Source organism: Brienomyrus brachyistius, unplaced genomic scaffold (genome assembly GCF_023856365.1).
Source record: "Brienomyrus brachyistius isolate T26 unplaced genomic scaffold, BBRACH_0.4 scaffold48, whole genome shotgun sequence".
In the NCBI taxonomy this organism is placed as follows: domain Eukaryota; kingdom Metazoa; phylum Chordata; class Actinopteri; order Osteoglossiformes; family Mormyridae; genus Brienomyrus; species Brienomyrus brachyistius.
The window spans coordinates 239,502-250,263 of NW_026042323.1; the positions used below are offsets into that span (position 1 = coordinate 239,502).

Consider the following 10,762-nt stretch of genomic DNA (forward strand, 5'->3'; position numbering starts at 1 on the left):
AATAAACAAACATATCCCACTAAATGCAAAATACACCTCTCACAACATACAAAACGAAATTATTGATACTCTGGCCAAAATGGTATTGAAAAAGATCAAAGATAATTATGACAACGCAGATTACGCTGGGTTTTGCATTAAAAGTGATGGAACTAGGGACAGATGCAATGTGGAGAATCTGTCCGTCATGGTTAGATTTGTCTCTAAAGGCATTCCAGAGGAACACCTGATTGGTCTGCTTGACCTCAGTCAGTTAAATGCTGAATTTATTACCACCCAAATTCTTGAGCATCTTTCTGACTCAGGCTATAGAGCAGCTGAAATTATCAGTCAGTGCTATGATGGAGCTGCTGTCATGAGTGGAGTCAGGGGTGGGGTTCAGGCCTTATTGCAAAAGAAGGTAGGAAAGGATATTCCTTATATCCACTGCTATAACCACCAGCTGCACTTGGCAGTGGTCCATGCAATGCAAGCAGAGCCATGTGCAAAAACCTTTTTTGATCTATCAGGATCACTGCACTCATTTTTTCACCGTCATTATGTGTCACAGAACTATAATGTTCCCTCCCTTAAACGACTGTTGGAGATCAGGTGGACAAGCCATCATGATGTGACCAAGTGCCTTGTGGAGAATCAGGATGCTATTATGAGTATCCTGTCAGAAGTTACAGAGGACAGAGCCGCTGCTATTGATATCTGTACAGAAGCATCAGGGTTATTGATAATGTTAAGGAGGCATAATTTCTTTGAAATAGGAAAATTTCTCCTAAAAGTTCTGGGTTCGTTGACGTCTGCAAATGTTATGCTGCAGGCTCATTCTGTTGACCTGTGCTGTGCTTCAGAAGTAGTCAGTGCATCTCTACGGGCTTTGAAGCAGATGAGAGATGAGGAGAGCGAGGCATTAACCAGCATGCCTGCACCAGGTGCTAAAAGAAAGAGAACAATGAGCTCACTGCTCACAGATAGTGTCACTATGTCCACTGTAGGCCATGCAGACGACTCCATGACTCCTTGCCAGGCTCTGAAGAGAGCTCTTCTCAACATTTTGGACATAGCCATTGTAGAGATGGAGACAAGATTCTCCAAAAGTAATCTTGATCTCATGAAAGCAGTTAATTGCCTTCAACCTCAATCTCCCTCTTTTCTGGATGTTGCCATGTTAAGTCCTCTGCAAAAAATGGCGGGAAGTGACAGTGACAAACTTTCCAATGAGATTCTTGTAGCAAAAATAATGTTGGAAAAAGAATTTAAAAAGACTGATGATTATGGCAATGTAGAGTTTGTAGACCTCTCTACCATTTGCAAATATCTACACGGTTATAAGAATGCCTTTCCTCAGCTCCATCGCATGTATGTGACCGCCCTTGTGATTGGAATATCATCTGCATCATGCGAGAGCTCTTTCTCCACTTTGTCTCGTGTTCTTACTCCCTTCCGCCGCACTATGCTACATGAAAGAAAAAGAAATTTAGTTATTCTGGCTCACGAGAAGGCCATAACCACAGGCCTAGATATGGATGCATTTGTTAGTCTTTTTGCACAGAAAAGCAGACGACTGATGCTTTAATGATTGTTAAGCCATGCTGTGTACAGAACTAAGAAATAAAAACGACAAAAAATACACAAGAAAATAAAGAAATAAAAAAATATATAAATTAAATAAAAGACAAAAAAATGAAAGGAGAGATAGATAGACAGACAGACAATCAGACAAAAGCAGGCAGACAGACACATTTAAAAAGTAAAAAAAAAAAAAAAAAAATCCAAAAAATAAATGTAAAAAAAAAAAAATAAATAAGAAAGAGAACACAAATGCAGCCTCAAAAGGGTGCAATGATTGCACCCTTTTTGTGCCAGTCCCAAGCCTGGGTAAATGCAGAGGGTAGAGCATCAAACATAAAACCTGTAAGGCAAATCAAATGAGAAGATAGAGATATGGATAGGGGGACTGATATGACGACAGCATAGTTAGTATAGTTTTCTTTGCATAGATGATTAGAGAAGCTCACACTCGCCCCCCCCAATATTTTACATGCACCCCCTACTGGGGCTGGCTAAATCCGGCCCTGTTGGTGAGCCTCAAAAACAGGAAGGCCAGATTAGAGTTTGCCAAACAACATCTAAAAAAGCCTTTACAGTTCTGGAACAACATCCTATGGACAGATGAGACAAAGATCAACTTGTACCAGAGTGATGGGAAGAGACGAGTATGGAGAAGGAAAGGAACTGCTCACAATCCAAAACATACCACATCATCAGTGAAGTATGGTGGTGGTAGTGTCATGGCGTGGGCATGTATGGCTGCCACTGGAACTGGTTCCCTTGTATTTATTGATGATGTGCCTGCTGACAAAAGCAGCAGGATGAATTCTGAAGTGTTTCGGGCAATATTATCTGCTCATATTCAGCCAAATGCTTCAGAACTCATTGGACGGTGCTTCATAGTGCAGATGGACAATGACCTGAAGCATACTGCGAAAGCAACCAAAGAGTTTTTTAAGGGAACAGAAGTGGAATATTATGCAATGGCCAAGTCAATCACCTGACCTGAATCCGATTGAGCGTGTATTTCACTTGCTAAAGACAAAACTGAAGGGGAAATGCCCCAAGAACAAGCAGGAACAGAAGACAGTTGCAGTAGAGGCCTGGCAGAGCATCACTAGGGATGTAACCCAGTTTTTGACGATGCCTGTGCATTCCGGACTTCAGGCTGTAATTTACTGCAAAGGATTTGCAACCAAGTATTAAAAAGTGAAAGTTTGATTTATGATTGTTAATTTGTCCCATTACTTTTGGTCCCTTAAAAAGTGGGTGGCAGATATACAAACTGCTGTAATTCCTACACCGTTCACTTGATTTGTATGTAAATACCCTCAAATTAAAGCTGAAAGTCTGCAGTTAAAGCACATCTTGTTCATCCCATTTCAAATACATTGAGGTGGTGTATAGAGGCAAAAAGATTAGAATTGTGTCGATGTCCCAATATTTATGGACCTGACTGTATTAGGCAAATTGGCTTTTAAACACTGTTTAAGGTTGCATAGGTAAAAAAATCCGGTTGAACTTTGACCACCATTGTTAACTACCCCCTCCCCTCCATTTGACTATGCCACAGTCTGAGTGGTCATTATGTTCGCTGACTCATCGATTTCATAATTTATCTTATCAACATATTTGCAGGATGAACAGCAGGTATGCATTTCCTGGGGAGGAAAGTGACAGTGATGAAGAAAATAAAGGTCCTTGCCCAGAAGCCCCAGCACCACCACCAGCACTACATGTCAAAACTTCTACCTTAAGAGATGAACCCCCTTTATCAAATAAAAGGGCAATACCAATGGCACCAGCACCACCAGTCCCAATAGGCTCATCACCGCACACATCACCATTGGGAGTGACTGATTCAATACCACCATTGGAAGTGATGGCTACGAGCTCACCTAAGACTAAGACAAGTAAGAGAAGCAATGTGCTAAGCCCAAGACTGAGCACTTCATTTGCTGCACCTCAGTTTACTCCTTTAAGTGGTAAGCATTATATTTCTACTGTAGATTAGCAAACATTTTATAATGTTTTCCTATTTTTGACTATTGCAGTATTGTTGAAAATCAGGTTTGATTTCAAAATATTCGACGTCTCAAGCCCATTGACTTCTGAAAGTAATAAGAGAAAATTAGAGTCGACCTTGTCTTTAAGGCATTCAAGGTGGGCACAAAACTCTTCGCTTCTCAAGAATATTTTGTCTTGTTCATGAGGATCCAAACATGCCCAAGTCTTTGTACTCACCAACGACAAGCCCTGAAAGATAGGCCACAATTACCAATCTGCTCTGCTCTGTCTCTCCACTACAACAAAACAAAATACACTTGCCAAAAGTAAATGGTCTGCCTTTTTTATTTTTGATTGTATTAGAAAACTATCAGCTCAAAAATTTCCACCACTTAAACTTTCATAAGGCATTTTACATTCCGTCCATTGTTCATTAAAACCATGATGGATCGAGGTCTTCCATAGAAATTCCTGAATGATCTTTTGATGTGATAAGTTTATTGAGATCACCAATTTTTTCACATGAAAATCTCTTCCAGAATACCAGTTTCAAATGAAGGTTTAAAAGGAAATACATGAGGTTAAGCTGCTTGCCATAAACACCCAAAGGATGGTTCAGAATTTGCTTAGTACGAAATATGGTGATGATGAAGAATTACCTGAAGATACCCCCAAGCTTCCAGCAAAAACTGAGAAGGAACTGGAAGACCAGAACAAGGCTTTGAAGGAGTCGTCAGTCATTCGAAGACTATCGGTATGTATCTTGTTTTATGACCGCAATATAGCATGAACTGATGTGAAACCAATCTAAGAAACCAAGTTGTTTTGCAATTAAAGTAATCAGTTGATCACCACTTCAGCACCGTTCATTGTAAACCATGGCCTAAGCTGACTATATGTACTGTTTTATATAGAAATGTTAAATGTTTCACATAGTTAAGCAGACACACTCATGGTATTTATATGGATTTAACTGTCCAGGAATTAACTACCGAGTGTGAAGTGAATTGTAGCAGTTCAATAATAACAGTGCCACACTTATTGAAAATGTTCTATGAAATGCGCACTGATTTTAGTAGACCTTAAATTTTTCCTGCAGCATTCTCTTTTTTCCAGGTGAAGCAACTGGCAGCTATTGGCGGAAAAGATATGCGTGCCATTATAAACCTCATCATGCCCAATATAGTTACAAATTCCCTGGGTGAGAAATACAGCTTTAAGGGGAGAAAAAGGAAAAATAACTTTTCTGCATGCAAGGCTGTAGTCAGTTTGGTGAAGAGTAAGTACTATTTTTTGTTGAGATTTGCTTTTACCGTATTTTCCTGACTATAATCCGCATCGGATTATTACCCGCACCCCTACTGGCTCCAGCAAAAATCCTTATAAAACCCGCACCAGACTATAACCTGCGGCCTTTGCTGACCTCCATGTGCACATGCTTGCAACGTTTGCGAGCATGGCGGGGAAATAACATCCAGAAAATCTATTCGTGATTGCTTATGCACCCGTAGTACCATTGGGTCAAAGTACAACAGAGATACAGATTTGGTATTTTATTTTTGTTGCATCTGATAAATCATTGTCATTGTAAATTGATGTTAAGACATATTTTAATGAATTCTTCATTTATTTATTTTCCAAAAGCATAGCTACATCAAACATAGCTTAGTGAACAGCCGCGTAGCAAAGCCATGCCGTCGCTAGTCACTCCTATAACCTGTGTCGGCCGGTATCTGACATGAGATTGAGGCTGGCGGGAAGTATCACACGCAAGTACACCGCATGCGCAGTAATAGTTTGCAAGATTACGGAGATTAAAAATCAATGAACAAAGTTCATTGTGTGTCAATAACACAAACTACCGGGTAATTAAAAGTTTATTGTTATCTTTGTCAACAATGGTGTATTATCGCCACACCGGCAAACTTCCTCCATTCAATGCTGTAAATTGTCGGGACTGACGGTCACGTACGAGTCACTGAATTCTGTCTGTGTCTGATCAGCTGATTCTGGATTGTCATCTTCATTTTGATCAAAATCCGTATAAAACCCGCATGGGAATAAGACCAGCATCCCTAATTTATGGGTTCTTTTTTAGGAAAAAAGCTGCGGGTTATAGTCCGGAAAATACGGTAATTGGTTATTTGTTGTGAATAGGAAAATGTTTGCTGCTTATAAAACATTAAAAACTAGTAAGAAATGCTATGCTCGAATTTAAGTAGTATTAGTACATGTGGTATGATTATTATTTACATTGATGTACAGTTTTTTGTGGAGCCAAACTGATCTTTGTTTGACATGAAATAAATTTGGGTGTAACGTAGTTGGTCCTGCAGTGCCGTTGGGCATTTCATTTTAGATTGAAAACGGCCTCTACCAAAATCACTATTTCCAAGATTAATTTAAAGCTACAGCAGAAATAACATATCGTGAGCACTAGTCATTCTTGCCACTGTATGTGAGCTGTGGCAAACTGATTTTTGTGAGGAGTCAAGAACATGCATTAAGGCATAAAAAGAAGAAATTTAGCTCATGTTTTATTTTTGCATCATCCTTCAGCATTTCCCTGGTTATTATTCCAGAGGCAGTCAGGAAAAATCCTTTTGGTGAAAATGCCCAGGAAGATGACATTGGAAGGGCGTTTGAAGAGTGGCTTAAACACTCATGTGATCGAGAGGGAGGATGGCAAAAGAGCAAGGCCAAGGCAGCAACTGACACAACTAATGCTGCACCCGCAGTTCATGTCTTGAGTGACAAAAGGGATGTGATGTAAAGAGTGGTTTTGAATTTTGGTCAGTTTTACTTGGTACTTTGGATCTTCGTACATGTAAAAAGTTAGATTTTATGGGGATTTTAATTTTTCATATCCCTTGTAAAATTTATTTCAAGACAATATAATAAATTTAATTTGGAAAATTTGAGTATGTGTGTCTTTTTATTCCCTTTTTAGAAAATCTTGATCATTTTCTTCTTCATTATATTTAGTTTACTGAGCGTTGGCACAACGTGCATTTTACGTTAGCTGCAGACGTATATATTTATATATAAGTTGACGTAACCCAGACATTGAATGTAGGTTGGCACATGGTCCCCTTATTGTCCGTGGGACGTTGGATTTACGTTGGCCCCAGGGAATTGCACACATTTGCTTATAAGTACTTGGTCTACTGCACGTTGGGACAACGTGCATTTGACGTTCGCTGCAGACGTTGAGTTGACGTAAACCCCATGTGCAGATGCACGTCAGGCCAACATCTGCTAATGACGTTGGGCTGACGTTATGTCTGACGTTCTACCAACGTTGGGCCAACGTTAAATGTTAGCTGGGTTCTTGTTGATGATCTGAGCGTCCGTAGACCATCTGCTGTTTATAAAAATACAAACTCCGCGGTCTTTTTTCTTACCCTACTCCGCTGTGCGGTGCGCTCAAAAAGCCAAGTATGCGTGTGGATTGACCACCGAGTCTGGTGTATTCTCAGATAACCAGGTTTCTGAGAAAATGAGAGCACAACAGTCTCTGATTTCCCTTTGAGCTGTAATCCTGGTTCTGAGCTCGTCCATCTTATTTTCAAGGGAGCGGACGTTCGCTAGCAGCAGACTAGGAAGAGGTGGTCTACTTGGCCTACCTTTTAGCCTAGCATATAGCCCACCTCTCTTACCTTGTCTCCGCTTCAGTCGCTTCCTCTCTGGGCTACGCTGCTTACTCTGGCAGGGTGTAAGTATAAAATCTCGATGCAGGAGGTACTCCAAATCCGACAGATTGAATGCTATATGATGTTGAAGTTTGGCAAGTTCCAGATGTGTTTGTTTGTCATAAGTTATTATCCCAAATGAACATTGTACATTAAAAACACACGATATAAACACTATAATTAAAACGAACATAAAAAAGCGATGGGAACACGCAGAGACGTGTGCCAAGGTGGGCGCCATCTTGTTCATAGTTTTGCTGCACTTGCAGAAAAAAATTAGCATAAGCAAGAAAAAGTCCAAAAGCACAAAACTGTGCGTAAGTACAGATCTATACACATTCCCTTCATAAATCCCAATGAGAGTGAAATTTTACGCACAGGAACGAGCCCACAACCAACCCCCTGACCTGCCCATAATTATGTATATTTGCATATGTAAATCTGTATAAATACCCGCTCTGCTGTATGTTTTTCTTAAACAACAATGAATAAACCATATGGGAAAAAGCAGTATTTCAGCGAGTGCGAAGTGGAGGTCATGTTCACAGAAATCGAGAAATGCAAAGTGATATTATGTGGTTCAAGTATTGGCATCAACAATAAAGGAAAGTTGACGCAGTGGCACTGCCTGGCGGAGTCAGTTTAAAGTGTTGGTTCCGAAATTCGTGCGGTAGCCGAAATTAAAAAGTAGTGGTCAGACATTAAAGTCCGACGTGAAAAAACGAGTGGCCGCTCACCGTAAGGGTGTTAACAGCACAGGCGGAGGTGGCAGAATCCCCGGTCTCACACTTTATCAGGTGATCTCATGTCAGAATTACAACATTTCAGATATTGTGGGTGTCTCTTCTCCATTAGTTGACACCACCTCCTCTGCAGTGCTAACTTGTTTAACTACCACGTCAGGCTGGAGATTAACATCAGTGTCAGCCTATTGGTCAAAATAGTTAAGGTGTTTGGTATTTAAATGTTTTCTGAAACCTGAAAAAGACACACAGCCACAGCCATGCTGGGCACATTTTAGGTGAAGATTTTTTCCAGGTAAGTAATCATGAAATAACCGTAAATGCCTAACAAGCATTTTTGAACCAGTAAACTCGGCCTGACAGACAAAACACTTCATGGAGGATTAAACTTCAAGCACTAACGAAGCAACCTTGCCCTTACTTCTGCAACTCTGGGACTGTCTTTGACTTTGCCAACATCTATGTTGTATACACTGGTTTGGATGAATATGTGCATGTTGTGAAGCATGGTATTGTAAGATATGGCAAACACAAAAATGTGCTTTAAACAGTTCATTAAAAGAACCAAGAGAAGAGGGTTAGGGTTTCATCCACCAGGTACTTGGCTCGATTATATTCATTTATTATACGTTCTCCACTAGGTTTGCTGGTGAGAATGGATTCTAAAATCCTTGAAATTCTTGAAAACATAATAAAAACATTCTACATGTTAATATAACCATGGCAGTTCAGAGTACTTAAACTACTCACAGAATAAGATAATATAACAATGACACTATTAGAAGAATGTAGAAGTCTGTTGAATGCTTCTGCATTCAGCTTCTGGTGTTTCCTAGAAGGGCTGTCTGAAATGATGACTGATGAATCTGATGAATGTGGCGATGATAACTGGTAGTGTTGTGCGGGTCGGCTTTTTTTAACACCCGCCCCAAACCGACCCGTCAGGAGATCCAAACCGACCCGCCCAACCTGCAAAAATATGCGTAGATAATGACCCAAAACCCGACCCGAGGAAAAAAAAAAAACACCAGTGAGGCTGTATTGTCATGGAACCTACCAATGAAGTGTCATTTGTGACACTGTAACCCATAGATGACATAGATTTGTGCTAGATTCACATTGAAGATGATGACACAATTTTATGCAAGATTAACTGTGTACCAAACAACAACAAAGAAACAGAAAGATAGATTTTTACGTCGTTATTTATTGAAGAGTTGCGGGAAATTGCATGAAAGACATCTGTCTCGCACACACACAAACACACACAAGTGCGCATGTATGTAAAACACACTAGTTGTCAAAACATCTGATGTAACATTTGATCTGAGAACTCTATCTGATTTGAATGAACTTGGTGAACTATCAGATTTGAATGAACTTAGTAGAACTTAGGTCTTTCTTTTAACTTAATTTTGTCTAAAATGAAGTAGAGCAGAGTATACTTAACTGTGAGATTTCACCAAACTAGTAGCTTATCCTACAAATTGTAACTTTTTGACTCACCCGCCTGCACCCACGATATTTTAAGAATGTCTGCCCTAAAACCGCCCGCACCCGTGGGTCACCTGCGGATACCCATGGGTCAAGGGTCGGCCCGCACATTACTAATAACTGGGATCGCTCAGGAGACACTTCTGTAACAGCTGTTTCCAAACCTCAAAAATGGGAGCACAAGTCAGTTTACATGGTCCCTTCACAGACACATGTTATACACTCATTTAATAAACTACATAAGACTTGCTTCTAATGAAACAGACATCACTCAAACAAACCTGTGTCATATTTGATGGTTAGTACCCCAATTGAGGAATATGTTACTATATCCTCAAATACATCATCCAGCTCAGTCCCTGAACTGTCAAAAACTTTCACACCTTCTATTATGGCTGGCACACCAAACTTTGCAAATGCTGGAGAAGACGCACACAAGTGTGTGTAAACAAAAGGATTACATGACATTAATGATTTTACTTAGCATAAAATGAAAATCATTTCAAGATTTTCAAAACAAAATTAAGCACCACTAACACATGTTTGATAAGTAGAAGATAGGCACGAGATTAAAAGGTGTGACACTCAGATTATGCTTTTTTCCCACTAAATAAACATTTATAACTAAGAAGAAATGAATAAAAAAAATATTCAAAAATGCAGATCATTTTCAATTAATCATAAAATGTAGTTTGAGGAAACTAAGTAACTAAAAGAAGTTAAAGCCCCTTGTACAATGTTGGTTTCTTAATCAAAAACTCTTGAAGGCTTGGCTCGGATACTCTAACAAATTTCTGCACACCTCCAAGTTTTGCTAAACTAAAAGCAGAAAATACATCCTCACCAAACATCAGTACAAAACCCTGTAGACAGTAATTTCTTATAGTCAGTGCACTTCATTGAACTACAGTAAACAGAAAAAGTGAATATTAACATAGTGTCATAAATACCAGCAAAACAGCCCTGCAGTAACTCCTACCTGTGTTTATGGTGTCTTGCATGTTACTTTAATTTGAGTATAACAAGGTGTTCCAGCTCTCTGGCTGTAGTTTGTGGTGGCTGGCTAACTTCATTAGCCTATACTAAATGAGTGTTTCATCTACATGAGATATATACCCTCAATACAAAAAAAAATACTAGTACTTCTAAATAACTGCTGATAATCCTGCTTCACTGTATGTCATCTGTTGAAAGCGTCATGTAACATCTATTCATAACTTGAAACCAGAGCAAAAAAACAAAAACAAAAAAAGACAGTAAACAAATTATGTTTGCCTTCTTCAG

At 39.5% G+C, this 10,762-nt stretch overlaps 1 protein-coding gene across 1 annotated transcript in view; it reads left to right on the forward strand.

Annotated features, from left to right (window-relative positions):
• The window catches only part of LOC125723419 (uncharacterized), a 30,837-nt gene extending 24,514 nt beyond the window's left edge, over positions 1-6,323 (forward strand). The window contains exons 4-8 of the mRNA XM_049000037.1: positions 3,181-3,455; positions 3,597-3,705; positions 4,089-4,303; positions 4,649-4,828; positions 6,132-6,323. Of these exons, the coding sequence (XP_048855994.1) occupies positions 3,181-3,455; positions 3,597-3,705; positions 4,089-4,128 (424 nt within the window). The 3' untranslated portion in view covers positions 4,129-4,303; positions 4,649-4,828; positions 6,132-6,323. The remainder of the gene's footprint in view (positions 1-3,180; positions 3,456-3,596; positions 3,706-4,088; positions 4,304-4,648; positions 4,829-6,131) is intronic.
• The last annotated feature ends 4,439 nt before the right edge of the window (positions 6,324-10,762 follow it).